General features: G+C 37.6%; 1 protein-coding gene across 2 annotated transcripts in view; it reads right to left on the reverse strand.

The window, feature by feature from the left end:
- The window catches only part of MAGT1 (magnesium transporter 1), an 89,020-nt gene that overhangs the window by 58,569 nt on the left and 7,340 nt on the right, over nt 1–23,111 (reverse strand). The window contains exons 2-4 of one of the 2 annotated variants that reach the window (XM_047715802.1): nt 18,807–18,930; nt 5,241–5,410; nt 1,475–1,592 (exon numbers count right to left, since the gene is read on the reverse strand). In XM_047715802.1, coding sequence (XP_047571758.1) covers nt 1,475–1,592; nt 5,241–5,410; nt 18,807–18,908 — 390 coding nt within the window. In that variant the 5' untranslated portion in view covers nt 18,909–18,930. Of the gene's footprint in view, nt 1–1,474; nt 1,593–5,240; nt 5,411–18,806; nt 19,021–23,111 lie in introns of those variants that run through there. The other variant, XM_047715801.1, reaches the window with a different exon arrangement.

A 23,111-nucleotide genomic window follows, 5' to 3' on the forward strand; every position in this document is an offset into this window, starting at 1 on the left:
TCCAATAAGAGTTTACTATCCAAAATATATCAAGAACATACATAACTCAACACCAAAAAGAACCAAACAATCCAATTTAAAAATGGGCAGAGGGGGCGCCTGGGTGGCTCAGTCGTTAAGCATCTGATTTCAGCCCAGGTCATGATCCCAGGGTCCTGGGATCGAGCCCCACATTGGGCTCCCTGCTTCTCCCTCTCCCATGCCCCCTGCTTGTGTTCCCTTTCTCACTGTCCCTCTCTGTCAAATAAATAAATAAAATCTTTAAAAAAAATTTTTTTAAATGGGTAGAGAACCTGAATAGTTTTTTCCAAAGACATGTAGATGGCCAATAGACATGTGAAAAGATGCTCAACATCACTAATCATCAGAGAAATGCAAATCAAAACAATGAGATATCCCCTCACACCTGTCAGGATGGCTCAAAACAAAAAGACAAGAAATAACAAGTGTTGGCGAAGATGTGAAAAAAAGAGAACCCCTGTGCACTATTGGTGGAAATGTAAATTGGTGCAACCAGTATGGAAAGCAATATGAATCCTCAAAACATTAAAAATGGATCACATGATCCAGAAATGTCACTATTGAGTATTTACCCAAAGAAAATGAAAACGTGAACTAGAAAAGATATACAAATTCTTACTTATTGCAGAGACATCTATAATAGCTAAAATATGTACACACACACACACACACACACACACACACACAGACACAAACACACACACTCTATCACTCAGCCATAAAAAGGAATGAAATTTTGCCATTTATGACAACATGGCTGGACCTAGAGGGTATTTTGCTAAGTGAAATAAGACAGAGAAGGACAAATACCATATGATTTCACTTACATGTGGAATCTAAAAAACATACAAACAGGGGCACCTGGGTGGCTCAGTGGGTTAAGCCTCTGCTTTCGGCTCAGGTCATGATCTCAGGGTCCTGGGATTGAGCCCCGCATTGGGCTCTCTGCTTGGCGAGGAGCCTGCTTCCTCCTCTCTCTCTCTGCCTGCCTCTCTGCCTACTTATGATCTCTCTCTGTCAAATAAATAAATAAAATCTTTAAAAAAAAACATACAAACAAATAGACTCAGAAAAACAGAGAACAAACATGGTTGATTGTCAGAGGGAAGTGGAGATGGGCAAAATAGGTGAAGGGGATTAAGAGGAACAAACTTCTGGTTATAAAATAAGGAAGTCACAGAAACGTCAAGTATAACATAGGGTATATAGTCAATAATATTGCAATAACATTGTGTGGTAATGGACAGTGATTACCCTTATGTTGAGCCCTAAGTAATGAATGGAACTGTCAAATCACTATGTTGTACACCTGAAAGCAATATAACATTATATACCCAGTATACTTAGATAACAAGGAATATATAAATAAAACTTCTGTCTATTGAAAAAGATATATTCCACTTTATCTACAGTTAACTTATCCCTACTTAATAACGTAAGCCAAAGATCTTACCATCTGAAATACATCAGAGCCTTCATCAAAATCCACCATAGCAAAAAATATCCTGTTGGTAAATGCACTGGAGTATCGCCAGGAGTTTGCCAGGATCTGGAATTCTTCATCAGCTTGCCTGGATAAAATCAGATATGTGAAGATAACATATAAAACTTTTTAAAAGATTTTATTTATTTGACAGAGAGAGACACAGTGAGAGAGGAAACACAAGTAGGGGGAATTGGAGAGGAGGAAGCAGGCCTCCCTCCAAGCAGGAAGCCAGATGTAGGGCTCAATCCCAGGACCCTGGGATACTGACCTAAGCCAAAGGCAGATGCCCAACAACCGAGCCACCCAGGCACCCCGATATATTTTAAAATGAACATTTTTTAAACATTATTTAAAAATAATAATACATTATTTTAAAAATACTTTAAAAATACATTAAAAATTTTTAAAAAACCATTATTTTTAAATGAACATTTTTAAATGAACAGAGCCAAAGAAGCAATAGCAGTTCTTGCAATGGGAGAAATATTTTTGAGAGAGAGACAGACAGACAGAGACACAGAGAGAGGGAGAGAGGGAGAGAGAGAGAGAGAGAGACAAACATCAGTCAGGTTCTGCTGACAGGGTCAGGACAAACCTTGGAAAATATTGCCATTGTTTTGGCATAAGAGAAGCCTTATCCTAAGTTTTGGGAATTTCAATAGAAAGTGGTTATTTGATTCAGCTTCATACATTGTGCTTGTTTCTTATCTCAGAGGTCTTTAGGCAGTCATTGGAAAAATCTAGCTAATTGTCTGTACAACAATTTTTAACACCCTAAATTACTTTTAAGGGTTCAAAGACAAGGTTGAAGTCTTTCCAGAGAAAGTATACTATAATAGTAATCCATTTTATAAATCTAACATGACATTATTTAGTAAATAAAAATAGAGTCAGATGAATTATTAGGGTGAAAGATAACAAGGATCTAGGGAATTGAGATTAATTAAAACCTCAAGTCATATTTGACTTTTCCCTTATTGCCCATATACTTTCAGTTTCCAAGATGTGATAATTCTTCATTTGTGATTACCTTTTCACTCAATCCGTTCCCATTTATTTTCATTGCTATCAGCTAAAGTCAGATCCTTAATATCAGACATTACAGTATAAAACGTTGACTCTAGTTTCTCCTCTTCCAATCCTTCTTACACTACAATATACATCAGTCTTCCTAAATTACTATCTTCCTGAAACTCCTACTCTTCTCCACTGTTGCTTTTCTACTACCTTCAGAACAGTCTCCAAAGCTTTTCACTGGTTATTCAAGGTTCTTTATCATCCAGTTCCAATAAGGCATCTAACTTTTAGTAGCCTTACTACTTATCAATATAAAGCATGATATCTTAATTCTGGCACTTTATTTACCACTATCTCTGTACCCCTGCACTTATCTTTACTTCTAACCAAAATATCCTGCTTCTATCTAAATCTGATCCATCTATCTAGCCCTAATACAAATCCCTTCTTCTCCATTAGACCAACCCAATCTTCCTGTTATATGTCCTTCCTAAAATTCTGTAGTATTTATTTTTTAAAGATTTTATTTATTTATTTGACAGACAGAGATCACAAGTAGGCAGAGAGGCAGGCAGAGGCAGAGAATAGAGGAAAAAGGCTTCCCGCTGAGCAGAGATCCCAATTTCGGGGCTCAGTCTCAGGACCCTGGGATCATGACCTGAGCCGAAGGCAGGGGCTTTAACCCACTGAGCCATCCAGGCACCCCTCTGTATTATTTATTATGCACATAATCCATTTGGTACTTAATTATAAGTTGCCCTATATTGCAAGCTAAATTTTCACATGTGGAACTCATTTTCCTAGCCAATGATAAGGGTAGGATATCTTATACTTCTCATCCTGATAGCACCAAATATATAGTATTATACACATTGCTGTTAATTTTTATTTTTTGAATGAGTTAGGAAAATGTGAGCTAATTTTAAATTTGGTCTTATAGAAAGATACTAATAAAAACTTAGTTTAATAAGAATGTCATTAATTTGCATTTAGTACAGAATTATGAAGAAGTTTGTGTTTGTTCCCTAAGATTTTGTATACTCCTGATTGCTGAGTGAAATGACTAAATTAAGAGTGATTCCAGATTTTAAGTTTATGCATAATTAATACCTACTATCCAACATATGTACCCAAAAATAAGTACTCTGGGATCAAATACCTTGACTATCTCCTACCTCTGGGGGAAAATCCTTTAAGAAAAGTTGGCAAGTCTTGGGGTAGCATAATGCATATTCTAAAAAAAATTGCCTAATCCTTCACATGGACCCACAGGCTGTCAGAATTTGGAAAGCCTTCAAGAGTTTATTAAATAAGTTCTTCACAGGGTAGCTCTGTCATTTTATTTAACATGAATTCCCAGATCACACATATTGATCTAAAAATATAAGTTAAAGGGGCACCTGGGTGGCTCAGTGGGTTAAGCCTCTGCCTTCGGCTCAGGTCATGATCTCAGGGTCCTGGGATCGAGTCCCGCATCGGGCTCTCTGCTCAAAGGAGAACCTGCTTCCTCCTCTATCTATCTCTCTGCCTGCCTCTCTGCCTACTTGTGATCTCTCTCTGTGAAATAAATAAATAAAATCTTAAAATAAAATAAAATAAAATAAAAATATAAGTTAAAAAAAAACACAAAAAGCAAAAGCTAACCTACATTTTAGTACCCACTATTTTTAATTTTGTTTAAAGAAATATATCCTGGAATGCCTGGGTGGATCAGCTGGTTAAGTGTCTGCCTTCAGCTCAGGTTATGATCCTAGAGTCCTGGGATCGAATTCCATATCAGGCTTCTTGCTCAGTGGGGAGCCTGCTTCTCCCTCCACCAGCTTTTTCCCCTGCTTGTGCTCATTCTCATACTCTCTGACAAATAAATAAATAAAATCTTAAAAAAAATAAATATAGTCTTTTTGTTAAAAGAACCAGGTGGTGGGTATTAGAGAGGGCACGGATTGCATGGAGCACTGGGTGTGGTACAAAAAACAATGAATACTGTTATGCTGAAAATAAATTTAAAAAAAAATAATAATAATAAAAAAAGAAAGAAATATCAATCTTTTTTCCCAAGATCATTTAGAAACAGTAAAATAAAATCAATAAACCAATGTTTGATGAAAGTTTAAGTGGGATTAGTCTCCATTTCCAAGGTTTTTAATCACTCAGAATAATCTAGAAAAAAAGGAAATATCTCTAAATCATACATCTTTATTTTCTAAAAACATCTTGTAATTCCAAATTTAGATGTAGCTACCATTATTGCATTAGTAAGTATCTCTAGCTTTGGGTACACCAGGTAAAAGATTCTGGAACCTATCTCTTCATAAATGAGAGAATATTTGCATTACTTACCTTCTGGGGTTATTGTATAAAATAAGAGTACGAAACTGAAAGCACTGACAAATAATAAAATACTACATCAATCCAACTGGCATACATTTATATAAGTTGATACCAATTTTTACGAAGATTATTCAATTTTTAAGTTATTCCTATCATGGCTATCACAATACTTTATCCTTGCTCTTTGTTCCCACTTTGTGCCCACTAATGTGGGCAACCAAGAAATGACTATAAAAAGAGGCAGTATGTGCTACTACAGACATCCTAAGTAAGACACACACAATAATTGTTTATGTACCCACTGAACTAATTTTGTTATTCTGGGATTGAGAAACAGTTAAAATCTTATGTTATTTAATTTTAAAGTGTAGTTGAAAGTTCATACTTGCACACAACACACTGTCTGTGAAGTTGGAGAGCAGTGAACATGACAATAACGGAGTAGTTTCTTGGTGGGGCTTTAACAAGGCGACGGAACTTGTCTCCATTCATTCTTATTACAGGTCTTTTATTGGTCCATTCCATCAGTTGACTAACCTTTTCTGATAACACCATCTAAAAAAGAAAAAAAGGGAGGAACATGGTGTTAATGTTCTCAGCATGGCATTTGAAGTTCCTTTTTTTTTTTAATTAGGACAAGTTTTTATTTATTTTTTAATTTATTTTCAGCGTAACAGTATTCATTGTTTTTGCACCACACCCAGTGCTCCATGCAATCCGAGCCCTCTCTAATACCCACCACCTGGTTCCCCCAACCTCCCACCCCCTGCCCCTTCAAAACCCTCAGATTGTTTTTTTTTTTTTTTTAAGATTTTATTTATTTATTTGACAGAGAGAGAGATCACAAGTAGACAGAGAGGCAGGCAGAGAGAGGGGAAGGGAAGCAGGCTCCCTGCTGAGCAGAGAGCCCGATGCGGGACTCGATCCCAGGACCCTGAGATCATGACCTGAGCCGAAGGCAGCGGCTTAACCCACTGAGCCACCCAGGCGCCCCCTCAGATTGTTTTTCAGAGTCCATAGTCTCTCATGGTTCACCTCCCCTTCCAATTTCCTTCAACTCCCTTCTCCTCTCTAACTCCCCTTGTCCTCCATGCTATTTGTTATGCTCCACAAATAAGTGAAACCATATGATAATTGACTCTCTCTGCTTGACTTATTTCACTCAGCATAATCTCTTCCAGTCCCGTCCATGTTGCTACAAAAGTTATTTGACAGAAAGAGAGATCACAAGCAGGCAGAGAGGCAGGCAGAGAGGGGGAAGCAGGCTCCCTGCTGAGCAGAGAGCCTGATGTGGGGCTCAATCCCAGGACACTGAGACCATGACCTGAGCCGCAGGCAGAGGTTTAACCCACTGAGCCACCCAGGCGCCCCTTGAAGTTCCTTTTAACTAGGCAACTTACGTAAAACCAAGACTAACAAGCAGAAGTACACAGAAAATGTGAGAAACCTAAAAATAAAATCTGATAATTGGGCCTGATAATAATTACTCTTAAAATTCTATTATTTCATGATGAGATTTAATCGGATACCACACTGTTGATGTGAGTTACTTATTTATACTAATAAATAAAATATAAAATCATAAAACCTTTCATTTGCCAAAGATTCCAAAGAATGTTGAGTTAAACCAGTTAGTTTTTTTTTCAGATTTTATTTATTCATTTGACAGAGAGAGACACAGCAAGAGAGGGAACACAAACAGGGGAAGTGGGAGAGGGAGAAGCAGGCTTCCTGCCAAGCCTGGAGCCTGATGCGGGGCTCGATCCGCGGACCCTGGAATCATGACCTTAGCCAAGACAGACAGACGCTTAACGACTGAGCCACCCAGGTGCCCCTAAACCAGTTAGTTTTGTACAAGATTTTGTGTCTCAAAGCCAAAACAAAATAAAAACAAAACACACCTATAAAGAAGCTGGAGTAGTTAAAACAATCTTGAAAACAAAGAATAATAATGGGAGGGGATACCTGGGTGGCTCAGTCAGTTAAACACCTGCCTTTGGCTTGGGTCATGATCCCAGGTTCCTGGGATGAATTCCTACATGAGGCTCTTTGCTCAGCAGGAGCCTGCTTCTTCCTCTGCCTTCTGCTCCCCCTGCTTGTGCTCTCCCGCTCTCTCTCTCTCTGAGAAGTAAGTAAGTAAATAAATAAATAAATAAATATTTTTTAAAAAGAATAAAATGGGGGGATCACTCTACCTGATTTTAAGGTTTACTATACAGCTATAGTAAGCAAGGCAGAGTGGTACAAATGAAAGAATAGACTCATAGATCAATGGCACAGAAACAGACCTATATTGAGTAGAGTCAACTGATTTTTCATAAAGGTGCAAAAACTCAGTAAAGCAAGGCTAGTCTTTTCAACAAATAGTGCTGGAGCAACTGGACATCCATAGTCAAAAATAGGAATCTCAAACTAGACTTCATACTTTATACAAAAATTAAGTCAAACTCGATCACATACTTAAACATAAAAATGAAAACTATGAAAATTTTAGAAAAAAAGGAAAAAGGGGGACCTGGCCAGCTCAGTCAGTGGAGCATGTGACTTTTGATATCAGGATTGTGAGTTCAAGCCCCACACTGGGCATACAGCTTATTAAAAAAAAATTTGTTTCAGAAAAAAATTAGGAGAAAACACTCAGGACCTTGGGGTAGGGAAAGAGTTCTTAGACCTGAAGCCAAAAAGCATGATTCATAAAAAAGAAAAAAAAAGATAACCTCACCAAAATAAATTTTTTTTTTCTCTAGGAAAGACCATGTTAAGAGGAGGAAAAGACAAGCTACAGAGTGGGAGGAAATATTTCCAAACCATGTATCTGACAAAGGATTAGTAGTTAGACTTTTAAAAACCATCAAAACTCGGGGTACCTGGGTGGCTCAGTCAGTTAGGTATCTGACTCTTGATTTCAGCTCAGGTCATGATCTCAGAGTCATTGGGATCAAGCCCCATGTTGGGCTCCACGCTTAGCGGGGAGTCGGCTTGAGATTCTCTCCCTCTTCCTTTGTCCCTGTTCACATGCATGTGCTTGGCTCTAATAAATAAGTAAATACAATCTTAAAAAATATTGAACTTGCTTTTCCCAGGAAGGGAATAGTAACATGGATTCTAAAAATGCATGATTTGCCTTTAAAGCATGGCTGAATTCAGCAAATACTGAAAAAAATTTCCTGAGTATACCTATGAACAAAGAATGCCAAACATTAGTTTTGTAGCACATTTGAAATAATTCTGGTAAGAGCCATAAAATGAGTATGTCACAAATGGAAAACCAAACACAGACTCTAAGCCCACAGAGAAATAAATACACTCTCAAAAGATTAGTACAACAAATAATTAACAAGATTTGTAGAACAATGATACGGAGGAAACAGATCACTCTAAACAACGGTTTTACAACAGTGGCAATAGTGACATCTTGACCCAGATAATTCTTTGCTGTCTAGAGTTGTCCTGCACATTGTAGGATGTTGAACAGCATCCCTGATCTTCACCCACCAGATGCCAGTTGTACCCCGACCTTCAACTACAACAACCAAAAATGTTTCCAGACATTGCCAGATAACCAACCCCGAGGAGCAAAATTCCCCTCCTCCCTCATTGAGAACCATTGCTGGAAACTGAAAAGAATTTTCACAGTATGATGCATGTTTTTAATCATCTTATTACATAGTCAATTTTTAATTCATTACTGATCAAAACACAATATAAAAGATAAATGTGGTGATAAAGTAAACCAAAACTTCTGAGAGCAAGCCCTCAGCATAATGGGTAATAAACTTTCTAGACCCAAGTTTCAAGTGTGGTTGGTATAAAGGAGCTTGTTAGATGTTAAGACTTCCAGATTTCATCCTCTAGTAAACCTGATTCAGTAAGTCCATTGTAGGTTCCAAGAGTATGAAATTTTAACAGGTAACCCAAGTAACTCTTTATAGACACTGAAGTTTCAGAACTACTGTTATACATTCTCATTCTTAAGGGCAGGAACTACATGTTATATAAATACCTATGCATAACATAGGGAATTTAAATAAACATTAAGCTATTCAAATGATGAACAACAGGAAAAAAAATACATCATTCCTAATAATTAAAAACTACCTGATCTCCCTGGAATGACTGAAGAATATGATATATTTTAGATAACTCAAATGTAACATCTTAATAATTGAGACACTTCTTTAAAATTCCAGTAGAGTTAATATACAGTGTTATATTAGTTTTAGGTATACAATATAGTGATTAAACAATTCTATATATTACTCAGTGGTCATCAGAATAAGTGTACTCTTAATCCCCTTCACCTATTTCACCCATCCCCCATCTACCTACTCTTTGGTAACCACCTATTCGTTCTCTACAGTTAAGAGTCTGTTTTTTAAAGAGGCAACCCACGGAATGGGAGAAGATATTTGCAAATGACAGTACAGACAAAACGCTGACATCCAGGATCTATAAAGAACTTCTCAAACTCAACACACACAAAACAGATTATCATGTCAAAAAATGGGCAGAAGATATGAATAGACACTTCTCCAATGAAGACATACAATTGGCTAACAGACACATGAAAAAATGTTCATTACCACTAGCCATCAGGGAGTTTCAAATCAAAACCACATTGAGATACCAACTTACACCAGTTAGAATGGCCAAAATTAACAAGACAGTAAACAACGTGTGTTGGAGAAGATGTAGAGAAAGGGGAATCCTCTTACACTGCTGGTGGGAATGCAAGTTGGTACAGCCACTTTGGAAAACAGTGTGGAGATTCCTTAAGAAATTAAAAATAGAGCTTCCCGATGACCCTGCAATTGCACTACTGGGTATTTACCCCAAAGATACAGATGTAGTGAAAAGAAGGGCCATCTGTACCCCAATGTTCATAGTAGCAATGGTGACGGTTGCTAACTGTGGAAAGAACCAAGATGCCCTTCAACGGATGAATGGATAAGGAAGATGTGGTCCATATACACTACGGAGTATTATGCCTCCATCAGAAAGGATGAATACCCAACTTTTGTATCAACATGGACGGGACTGGAAGAGATTATGCTGAGTGAAATAAGTGAAGCAGAGAGAGTCAATTATCATATGGTTTCACTTATTTGTGGAGCATAATAAATAATACGGAGGACATGGGGAGATAGAGAGGAGAAGGGAGTTGGGGGAAATTGGAGGGGGAGATGAACCATGAGAGACTGTGAACTCTGAAAAACAATCTGAGGGTTTTTGAAGGGGTGGGGGGATAGGAAGTTGGGTGAGCCTGGTGGTGGGTATTATGGAGGGCATGTATTGCATGGAGCACTGGGTGTGGTGCATAAACGATGAATTCTGGTACACTTAAAAGAAAATTTAAAAATAAAAAATTATTAAAAAAAGAGTCTGGTTTTTGGTTTGTCTTTTTGCCTTTGTTTTACTTATTAAATTCCACATATGAATGAAATCATATGGTATTTGCCTTTCTCTGACTGACTTACTTCACATAACATTATACTTTCTAGTTCCATCCACATTGTTGCAAATGGCAAGATTTTGTTCTTTTTTTGGTTGAATAATATTCTATAGTACATATGTACATATACATCTTCTTTATTCACTCATCTATCAATGGACACTTGGGATGCTTCCATAATTTGGCTATTGTAAATAATGCTGTGATAAACACAGGGGTGCACATATCCTTTTGAATTAGTGTTTTTGTACTCTTTGTGTAAATACCCAGTAGTGTGATTACTGGATCATATGGTAATTCTGTTTTCAATTTTCTGCAGAACCACCATATTGTCACAGTGGCTGCACCAGTTTGCAATTCCATCAACAGTACACAAGGGTTCCTTTTTTCCCCCACATCCTCACCAACACTTGTTTGTGTTTTTCATTTTAGCCATTCTGACAGGTGTGAGATGACATCTCATTGTAGTTTCACTGTGCATTTCCCTGATGATCAGTGATACTGAGCATCTTTCTGTGGAAGGATGTATATTCATGTCTTCTGCCCATTTTTAATTGGATTATTTGTGTTTTTCTGGTGTTGAATTATAGAAATTCTTTATAAATTCTGGATACTAACCCTTTATTGGATATGTCATTTGCAAATATCTTCTCCCACTCCGTAGGCTGCCTTTAGTTTGCTGATTGTTTCCTTTGCTGTGCAGAAGCTTTTTATCTTAATGAATCCCGAATAGTTAATTTTTGCTTTTGTTTCCCTTGCCTCAGATGTATCTAGAAAAATGTTGCCCAATGTCAGGCATATTTTCTAGACATATCTAAGGAAAAAAAGCTAATGTCAGAGACTTTACTGCCTGTGCTCTTCTAGAATTTAACACTTTGCTGGTCTTACATTTAGGTCCTTACTCTATTTTTAGTTTATTTTTGTATACAATGTAAGAACATGGTCCAGTTTTTCCAACACCATTTGTTGAAGAGACTGTCTTTTTCCCATTGCACATTCTTGCATCCTTTGCGAAGATTAACTGACCATATAATTATGGGTTTGTTTCTGGGGTTCCTATACTGTTCCATTGATCAATGTGTCTATTTCTGTGCCAGTGCCATACTGTTTTGATTATTATAGCTTTGTAATACAACTCAAAGTCCAGAATTGTGATACCACTAGCTTTATTTTTCTTTTTCAAGATTGCGCTTTCCATTTGGGGTCTTTTGTGGCTCCATACAAATTTTAGGATTGTTTATTCTAGTTCTGTTGTAAATGCTGTTATTATTCTGATGGAGATTACATTAGATCTATAGATTTCTTTGGGTAGCATGGACATTTTAACAACCTTTGTTCTTTTAATGCATGAGCATGGAATATCTTTCCATCTCTTTGTGTCATCTCCAATTTCATTCATCAGTGTTTTAGAGTACAAGTCCTACCTAGCCATTTCCTTCACTAGTCCTCTGTCTTCTCTATGTATTTTTTTTTTAAAGATTTTATTTATTTGACAGACAGAAATCACAAGTAGGCAGATAGGCAGGCAGAGAGAGAGGGGGAAGCAGGCTCCCCGCTGAACAGTGAGCCCGATGCGGGGCTTGATCCTAGGACCCAGAGATCATGACCTGAGCCGAAGGCAGAGGCTTAACCCACTGAGCCACCCAGGTGCCCCTAGTATATGGTTTTATAAAGGAATTTCTCATTTCTTCACATTTGAGTTGAAAGCTTTCTTGATTGGAGTAAACCTCTAGTACTGAAGAACCATCTTCCTTAGGATACCTTTCATTCTTTGTCATGAACCCATTGTTTGAGTACTGCAAGCTATGGCTCAGAAATAAAAATTTTGTTTTTCTACAGCATCTTCACTAAGTCACACTATGCACTCCCCAGATATCCCTTTATCTTCCAATGACATAACCTTCAAAAGAAAAGGATTAAAATGTTGCCCATACCCTTTATGACCTTCTATTATTTAATACTTTAAAATTAAGAACCACAAAGGACTATAGTACAGAAGAGTAAGAGGTTTATCAAACGAATTATTCAGCAACTAAAAATAGCAATTGATTTGGAAACAACTCAATGCAAATACTTTTCTACTAACAGCTTTACTAAACATTTAAGAAAATATATCCATCCAATTTTCAATTTGCATTAGATATATTTATCCAAAACAAAATATAGGCTTGCTATGAAAAAACATTAAATATATAAGGAAGGACTTTCATAATCAATTTCCTTCCTTCCTGGACTACATTATTTATTTTCGACTCAAACAAAACAAAACAACAATATTATTCACAATTAAAATACCTGCCAGCAAAGTTAAGTAAGCTTGTACTCTCTGTTCTCTTGAAACATTAATTAGTATGACCACAAAATAATCCCAAGAGGAAGCCAATTAACATCTCTAATTCTATTAGCAATAATCAAGTATGATGAACATTTTAGGCCTATAAAGGATTAAGAGGGCCAAGAAAAGGCAATGACACAATAGTTTGATTTCACTCTACCTTCCTGCACAATATTTATCTAAATTAGCTCTAGTAAACTAGATTAAGTCTTAACTATAATTCTCCTACTGTCCCTGAATATCGCTCATGAAAAATAGCATATCCATAATCACTTAAAGCTCAAATCTGATCCTGCCATTAAGATTTCTTCTGAATTTCAGAAGTAATAAAGCTAAACAGCATCAGTCTGAATTACTCTAAAATGCACATCCCTTCCCCCACCCCCAAACTTATTTGATTGTAACTGTGTTCCACACCATCAGGGTTTATTTATAAAAATTCTTGGTATTTTTAGCTTTCTTAATCATCCTCTAGTTTTCAGACATTTGTAAAATATGATTCCTGGTTAAGCAATACATTTCCAACTCCACCCTTAAATTAAGAGTGACACTGAGCAAATGTGGAAACATTATCTGGCAGATAACAAATGAAGGAGACAGACAGCGAGCAGAGACGAGGGAATTTTTAATCCTTAAATGTCATCTGTTCCATTCTCAGTGCACCTACTTTCTGGACAGGGCTAAACTATATTCTGTCCCCTCTCCTTGATGTTTTAGTTTTAGGGGGTACCTCAATTTGTTTTGCAACTTCTACTGGGCCTTTGATTCTTAGTAATAAGGTATTTTCTAAACAATCACAGAGATTTTAGGGGCACCTGGGTGCTCAGTCTTAAAGCGTTTGCCTTTGGCTCAGATCATGATTCAGGGTCCTGGGATGGAGCCCCACATCGGGCTCCCTGCTCAGCGGGAGGCCTGCTTCTCCCTCTCCCACTGTCTCTCTCTGTCAAATAAATAAACAAAATCTCAAAAAAAGAGAACCAGAGATTTTAAACATGTGGCAATTTCATTTGTCAGATTTCAAAGCAATGTCAGAAAATGTAGAAGTTTTTCTAACAACAGCCTGCCTTGTCAAAATATGCAGTCAAAATTGCTGTCTTGTCAAAATTATTCTATTTTCTGAATATCCATAAAAACATCACAAAAAGATCAGCCAAAAAATATTTTACTACTGCAGAGGAACACAGTCTTATTTTCTAATATTCATCTAATGTCTTCTACATGCAAAGGATGGCATTATATATCCATTACAGCCCGCATTTAATTTTCACTTTACAGCCCTCATTTAATTTTCACAATATGCAAACAGGCATTTTTGCATTCTACTGATAAGGAAAATGAGACTCAGTAACTGGTTAAGGATCACTAGGGTCGCATTACCATATACGTTCTTTAAAATTTTACAGTTTTTTGGGCGCCTGGGTGGTTCAGTGGGTTGAGCCGCTGCCTTCGTCTCAGGTCATGATCTCGGGGTCCTGGGATGGAGTCCTGCATTGGGTTCTCTGCTCGGTGGGGAGCCTGCTTCCCTCTCTCTCTCTCTCTCTGCCTGCCTCTCTGCCTACTTGTGATCTCTGTCAAATAAATAAATAAATAAAATCTTTTAAAAAATTAAAAAAATAAAGTTTTACAGATTTTTTAAAAAACTGATAAATGGGCGGAAATCTATCTTCCTAGCATTATTATAATCAGGTTTCAGTATGTTATGTGCATTCACTGTTTTCTATATTTCATTTTATTTCTCTATTACAGATTCCCAGAAGTAGATCAAGATACATGGATCATTTTATCAAAGGCCATGCTTTTTCATTGTTATCGTGCTGCCTTCCTAAAATGACAACAGATGCAAGGACAAACAACTCCCCTTCTACCACAGAGGGATATAATTCATCATAAAAAAATAAAACAGTCATTGCAAAAGAAGTTTTTGTGACCTAGCAGAGAGCATTGGGTTTGGAGTCAGACCAGGGGTGGAATCTCAGCTCAGTCTCTAGAGCTGTCTTCTTTGGGCAAGTCCCCAATAACCTCTCTTGTTAATCTCTCTTCCCTCATCTTTCTAAATGGGTTAATACTTACTCTGCAGGGTTATTGTGAGGATTATAGATAATGCATATAAACCATTGTGCCTGGCATGTAAAAGGCACTGAATAAATATTAGAGAGTAAGTCAATGTTCCTGTGAAAACACTACGATATGTATAAATAATTAGGTAAGTAGGATAGCATTACATTTAACAATAGATAACCAGGAGGAACTTGAGTGATTTTTAACTGTATTAATTTAGGAAAAGTTTCTTTTTATTTTTTTTATTTGTTTGTCAGAGAGAACACAAGCCAGCGGGAGAAGCAGAGGGAGAAGTAGGCACCCTGCTGAGCAGGGAGTCTGATGTGGGACTCGATCCCAGGACCCCGAGATCACGTGAGCTGAAGGCAGACACTTAGCCAACTAAGCCACCCAAGCATCCTGAAAAGTATCTTTTTAAAAGGAATACTTAAGATTATAAGCCCAGGCATCAACCTACTATTTAAAGCCACATCTATTATGGTGGATAGACTTGGGATTTTTTTTAAAAAAATGTTTTAAAAAATTGACCAAATGAAGTACTCTACAGAAGAACACCTATATGTTAAAATTGTCTCTGAGTAGTATACTTTTGTGAAGATTTTTTTATTTTTTTAAAGATTTTACTTATTTGAGGGAAAGAGTGAAAGAGAGAGAGAGAGAGAAAGCAGGAGTGGCATAAGGAGAAGAGTGGAGGGGAGAAGCAGACTCTCCCACTGAGCAGGGAGCCCGACATGGTGTTTGTCCTGGATTATGACCTGAGCCAAAGGCAGATGCTCAACCAATGGGGCTATTTTTTTAGAGAGAGAGAGAGAGAGAGAGAAAATATATGTGCAAGCAGGGTAGGAGAAGTGAGAGAGAGGCAGAGGGAGAGAGAGGATCCTAAAGCAGACTCCTCACTGAGCAGAAAGCTGGAAGCGGAAGTGGTGTTTGATCCCAGGACCTTGACATCATGACCTGAGCCTAAACCAAGAGTTGGGACGCTTAACTGGCTGAGCAAACTAGGTGCCCCACAGCAATCTTTTTCAAACAGTCTAAAATATCCTCAGTTACAGGGGAAAGGGATAAAAACTAATCCATGTTTACCATCCTATCAATTCTTTGTTTACCGATGATAAAATCCAATTTCAGGTTGTAAAACCTAAACAAATCGCAAGTGAAAGAACAGATTCCCGACCTATATACACACATTTATTTAATTAATATCATGTTTATCAAGGCCCTTTTTGACACTGCTAGGTGCCAGAAAAAAAAAAACAAAAATTGATTTAAAGGTATTTGTATTTTTAAAAAAGTATATTCATGATGCTCACAGTCTAATGGGGTAAGACTGATATATGTACAATGATAATATAATGTGCTGAATTCATCTCAGTTCACCTGGGGGGACCAGGAAAACCTTGGTTGAGGAAGAAGGTAATGCTTGAGCTAAGACTTATAGAGTAGGAATCCTCAGGGTGCCTGGGTGGCTCAGTCAGTTAAGCATCTGCCTTCATGTGAGGTCATGATCTCAGGATCCTGGGACTGAGACCCTTGTCCTGCTCCCTGCTCAACGGAGAGTCTGATTCTCCCTTCTCTCTTCCTCTGCCTCTCCCCCTCCTCGTGCTGCTGCAAGCATGCTCCTGTGTGCACATGCGTGCTCTCTCTCTCAAATAAATAAGTAAATGAATTAACTAATTAATTAAATCTTTTAAAAAAAGAGCAGGAATCGTAGGTGAATGAGAGGGTGGGGTAAGAGAGAATGAAAATACTCCAGCAAAATACAGACACTTGCAAGAGAATACAGAAGGATCAAGGAAGGCAGGTAATTCAGTATGACTTGTATAGGGGAGCTTGGACTGAGACAAACCTGGAAGAAACAGACAAGGGTCAGGCTACAGAAGCCCTTTCATACTTTACAAAACAGGTGAAAAGGTTTTCAGATTTTAATGTTACATCTCTGGCAGTACTATGAAGGATGGGTTCAAGAACAACTAGTTAGGCAGTACTGCAATAGATTTGTAAGAGCAATAAGGGTCTGAAAAGTGGGCACCATGGGAAAGGAGTTGGAATCTGACTCCTTTTTAAACTATTTTATTGAGATAAAATTTACATAACATAAAATCCACCATGTTAACCATTTTAAAGCATGTAATTTACTGCTGATTCCTTTTTAAAATAATCTATCTCCTGCTAGGCCCTTCTGCTTCTACTTCAGTGAAAGATTAAATGAATAAATAAAATTAAACTGGACAAAACAGTAGGTTTTAAAAAAAATCTTCACTTTTCTTATTTATAAAGAGTGGTTACTGTAGAAATTCAGATAATACCAGTACATGAAGTAAAAAGTAGAAGTGTTCCCCTAATGAACAATCCCAACTACCCAGAGAAAGCCACTCTTAAGACTACAGTGTATCTGGGGCGCCTGGGTGGCTCACTGGGTTAAGCCGCTGGCTTCGGCTCAGGTCATGATCTCAGGGTCCTGGGATCCAGTCCCACATCCGGCTCTCTGCTCAGCAGGGAGCCTGCTTCCCTCCCTCTCTCTGCCTGCCTCTCTGTCTACTTGTGATCTCTCTCTGTCAAGCTCTCTGCTCAGCAGGGAGCCTGCTTCCCCCCCTCTCTCTGCCTGCCTCTCTGTCTACTTGTGATCTCTCTCTGTCAAATAAATAAATAAAATCTTAAAAAAAAAAGACTACTGTATATCTTTATAAAAATCGCTCTATACAAACATATACATTTATATATGGGTGGTTTTGTGTTTTTGCATAAAATCCATCTAAAATTTAAAGTACTGCTTCATATCTTGTTATACATGTAAAAACATCTTGGAATCCTCTGAAAAAAAGCCTGTTTGCTATACCTTTGATAACTGTATGTTTTTATTTTACTTTCTGCCAACCTAATAAGTAATTAATTTTAATTTACTGGCTTATTTTTTTCTTATCAAATAGTTCAAATATTCAGAAACAGAAAAGATGGGTTCCTTTAAATTCAGCTTGATAGGGACGCCTGGGTGGCTCAGTTGGTTAAGCAGCTGCCTTCGGCTCAGGTCATGATCCCCGCGTCCTGGGATCGGGGAGCCTGCTTCTCCCTCTGCCTCTGCCTGCCATTCTGTCTGCCCGTGCTTGCTCTCTCTCCCTCTCTCTCTCTGACAAATAAATAAATAAAATCTTTAAAAAAATAAATAAATTCAGCTTGATAAGCTCCTGAAATATCTAAATGATATTTTAAAAGTGTGTGTACAAGTGTGGTGTACTAGAAGCAGCACAAAATGTACAGGAACTAGCATAAGACTGACCTAGGGTTTTAGTTCTTGTTCTGCAACAAGTAACTGTGTAAGCTTAGGACTCGGTTTTCTTCATCCATAAAATCAGGGAGAATAAATAATACAAATAATTGTGAGTAATCCTAAAAGCTCTAAGAGCATATGGCCCTTAGTCATAAATGTTTCAAAACACAATGTTGAAATTTATTTGCTTGGATTGGTTAATGGTAAGGAAAGAATACTCTATCTCCTCTACTTGCCACAATCAGTAAATTCCACAAAGAGAGAATCTCGGTATTGTTCACCTAAGCATACCAAGCTTCTACAACAGTGCTTGGCATGTTTGATATTGGTAAATGATTGAAAATGGTTTAAGAGCTTTCATCCCAGTAAATTGCTTTGAATCACTTATTTGGACAATATCATAAACCTGGCATAGTTTAGCTTTTCAGTTTAATTCTCACATTCCTGAAGCGAAAATGATACAAATATAGCTTATACATCTATAAGGGAGTTACACCTACTGACAGCAAACAGATTCAAGAAATTCTACCCCCGGAACTAGAGTCAAACTTCCCCTACCACCTGATGGGGCCCATACTCAAAGTAGTGTGAAAACTCTCCGCGTTGTACACGCACACGCCTATAGAAGCCAGGTTGTCATCTACCCCACCCCTCTCAGGCTCTACATCCATAGAAAACAAGGAGTTACAGTTTTCTTCTCTCGCGAACCTCAAAACTCTTAAAGTGAAACTGGAGCCACCAAAAGACAGAACGAATGGAGAAAGGGGATGGGAAGGAGTACAAACCCTCTCAAGCCCCATTATTTGGGAAAAGCCCCTGTTGCTGCAAAGAGTGTCCTCACCTCCTTCTTTCTTTGGGCAGAGGCTGAGGTAACCCCGTAACTGAGCAGCAGCGCCACCGCCACGTTTGCGGAGACACACCACAGCCACCACCGCGCTGCCATGTTCGCTCCTCTCTCTCTCTCTTCCTCGGAGCAACGAAAGTTTTCTCGGGCTGGGTCTGAGTGCAGGGCGTGAGAACAGGCAAACCAGCCCCCTGTTCCGCCCCATTGGTCCAGCTCAGCCCTGCTGAGCGACCCTTCGCAGTACGTCACGACGCTCTACGCCTAGGCGCTCGCTAAAACACGGTTCACTTCTAATTGGTCTCCGTTAGCCAATAGAAAAAGGATAATCTGGTGGTTTTTCATTGGTCCTCTAAAGCTGATTAACTGCCCCTTTCATTTACGGAAAGATGAAGCATTTAAAGCGTCTGCCCAGGCGCATGCGCAGTTGTGAGGTGTTGCGGGGTTTTTTTGCTGGGGGGGGGGGGGTGGGGGTTTTCTTCCCTTAGTCTAAAATGGCTTCAGGTTGTTAAAACAGTCTGTTCCCCATTCATTTAGAGGTCCTGAAATCCGCCCTGTTTGTGTAATATTCTAGAAAATTCGGACCTAGCCACGTGATTGTTAGCTATCTTATTCCCTCGTTCTGCCTCTAAAGTTTTTCAAATCAAGATGAAAAAAGTAAAAGCAGGAAAGCAGAAATACACTTAATATCACTGAAGATTTTTAAAAGTAAAGTAAATGAGCAAGAGTTTGTTGAATATCTTGTGTCCCAGGAACTGTGCCATATGCGGTGCACAGAGCAGACATCAAGTGATTTTTTCAAAGTTGTTTTTTCATGACATTTTAAAAATTAAACTTACTAATTTATTACTTTAAGACAAGGACTTAAATTTCAGGTTATAGACAGCAAATGCTGACTTATTATTTTGTTTGGGAGATGAACACGAAGCTAAGGTTGTAAGGAAGCATTTCTGTCTTTTTAGTTTTTTCTGTCATAGTCCATTTTCATTAAACATCAATTCCCCTATGTAAAAAAATTAAAATCCTACGTTGAACTTTCCTATGAGGTTCTATTCATTTGGTCCGGTTTTGTTTATTTTAGTGGATTGTAAAACTGGGATGATTTAATTAGATTAAAATAATATACTCAAGAAGAAAATTACCAACAAAATAAAATCAGTTGTCTATAACTTGGTTTTATTTCCACAGAGTGAAACACGAAATGACTATTCTTTTAGGTCTTGCTGGGAAACACATGCACAAAAGCACAGAGAATAAGAATTTCATTATGTTGGAGAGACAAGGATATGTGTATGGAAGGGAAAATAGCTGGTTCTGAAGTGAAGATATGTGATCTGGAGATATGAAAAACGTTTTAAGACATTTACAGATACTCATAATAATAATAATAATACAAAATAGAAGTATATGGAGACATGCTGTTTGATTCTATTTATATGACATTCTGGAAAAGACAAACTCAAAGGGACAGAGAATAGATCAGTGGCTCTCTGGGGCTGGATGTGGGGAAAGAGGTTGGTTACAAAGGAGCCACACAAGAAAAGTTTTGTGTTGATGGAACTGTTATGTCCTTTATTGTTGGGGTGGTTATACTAGGCACTTGTCAAAACTCACAGACCAGTACAACAAAAAAGAATGAATTTTACTGCGTGTAAATTGAATGAATAAAAATTAAAGTAAATTTCTAAAGAACAGGGAAATCTCACCTATCATGTTGGCAAAAATTCAATACATGCCATCATCAAGGCTGTGGGGAAACATGCACCCTTATACAATGCTTGTGGAAATGCAAACTGGCATATATATGGAGGGTAACCTGACAATATCTAGCAAAACTACATACATATTTATCCTCTGATCCAACAATCCCACTTCTAGGAATCTACTCCAAACAATAAGAATATATGTGCATAAAATTATTCATTTTAGCACTATTTATGATTGAAATATTCTCAGAAATACCCAAATTTGGATATTTGAGTATCTTTGGAGGTTCAAATACAGTTTCAAATGCAAGAGACTGACATATACTATGGTACATTATTGTTTTACACATTGGCCCCTGTATCTACACAGCAAGGAGAGACCAAGGAGAGACTGAGGCAGACCACTTAGGTTTTTAAAGACAGATTTTTAAAAATTTTTATTTTTTTTATTTTTAAAGATTTTATTTATTTATTTGAGAGAGAGAGAGTGAGTGTGTGAGCATCAGCGGGGTAGGGGCAGAAGGAGAGAAAGAAGCTGACTCCCCACTGAATGCAGAGTCTGACCTGGGGTTCAATCCCAGGAGTCTGAGATCATGACCTGAGCCAAAGTCAGATGCTTAACTGATTAAACAATCCAGGAGCCCCTAAAATTTTTATTTTGTTTTTCTTCTTGAAGTATAGTTGACATACAATGTTATATTAGTTTCAAGCGTACAACATAGTGATTTTACAATTCTATACATTATGCACTGCTCACCACCATGAGTGTGATCACCATCTGTCACCATACCACATTATAAAAATATTACTGACTGAATTCCCTATGCTGTCCTGCTTATCTCTACGACTTACTTATTTTACAACTGGAAGGTTGTACCTCTTAATCCTTTTTACCTATTTCACCCATCCTCCCTCCATCTGGCAACCACCACCTTGTATTTATGGGTGTTTCTGTTTTTTGCTTGTTAATTTATTTTGGCTTTTTTTAGATTCCACATATAAGTGAAATCACATGGTATTTGTCTTTCTCTATCTGACTTATTTTACTTAGTATATACCCTCTAGGTCCATCCATGTTGTCACAAGTGGCAAGATTTTATTCTTTTTATGGCTAAGTAATATTCCACACTTTACCCATTTATCTATCTATGGACACTTAGGTTGTGTTTTTAATAAGCAAGGAACTCAGGAGGCTTGTTTTGGAGAGCAGCAAAACGAGTACAAATTCCTAACTGCCCACCAGAATCTCAAAAGTTTGTATAGAGGCCTTAACTGGGTTCAGTCATGTGTGCTGTCCAGGTGGTCTCAACAATAACTTACTTTCTCAAGGCTGTGTGGTTGGAATAGCTCCCACTTGGGAAAAGCAGGCAGAGTGTACATTCCCAGAATGGGGTTTGGGTGAGGAATATATGATTGCCTGGGTCCAGCTCACAGGTCAACTGGCAGTCAAGTCCTCTTTATTACCTCCTCCAATATATGTAAACACCATGGAGTATTTCACAGCTATAAAAAAAGGAATGAGGAAGTGTTGTTTAAATGATATGGGTTTTCAAGATCTATTGTTAAGTGAAAAAAACCAAAGTACAAAAGAATATACATGTTATGCTACATTTGTGTAAAATAGAATAGGAAATAAGAAAATACACACATATTTGTCCATTTTTGCAAAAGGAAACACGGAAAAAGTTAAGCCAGAAACTAATGAAATTGGTTATCTATGGGAGGTGAAGGAAATGCAGTGGAACAGTTATGGGAGGGAATGATACTTCTCTAAGTATACAAGTTTTTATAGTTTTGACTTTTGTAACAATGTAAACACTTCTAAAATAATCCAAATATAAAACCTAATCATCTGGTTTTTCAAGATGAAAAAAATTCTCAAGATGAATAGTGGTGATGATTGTACAAAAATGTGGATGTACTTAATGCTACTAGACTGTACACATAATTATTGATGGTAAATACTATGTTACATATATTTTACCACAATTTTTAAAATAATTAGGAAACCTGTCTTGCTTAGTTGGTAGAGCATGCAACTTTTGATCTCAGGGTTGTGAGTTTGAGCCCCACATTAGGTGTAGAGCTTACTTAAAAAATAGATAAAAATTTAAAAAATAAAATTAGAGAAAAATTTAAATCACATCAGTAAGAACGTGGTAGAACTGTAATTGAATATAAATGGAAAAAGGAAGCTTGACACTATTTCAAATGAAAAACAACCACACTAAAGAAAGAAACTAATCTGAACGATTTATGAACACACCACTTTGACTATATCCCATTAGTCTAAAGAAAAAAAAGTACAAGCAAATCTGAAATTCTACTAAGTAGGTTTTTTTTTTTATTTGTCAGAGAGAGAGAGGGAGGGAGAGCAAGCACAGGCAGACAGAATGGCAGGCAGAGGCAGAGGGAGAAGCAGGCTCCCTGATGAGCCAGGAGCCCGATGTGGGACTCGATCCCAGGACACTGGGATCATGACCTGAGCCGAAGGCAGCTGCTTAACCAACTGAGCCACCCAGGCGTCCCAGTAGGTTTGTTTTTCATGGTAATATGAGTATAACAATTCTGAAAATTTATTTTGTATAATATAATATGC

This window comes from Lutra lutra, chromosome X (genome assembly GCF_902655055.1).
Source record: "Lutra lutra chromosome X, mLutLut1.2, whole genome shotgun sequence".
Classification (NCBI taxonomy): domain Eukaryota; kingdom Metazoa; phylum Chordata; class Mammalia; order Carnivora; family Mustelidae; genus Lutra; species Lutra lutra.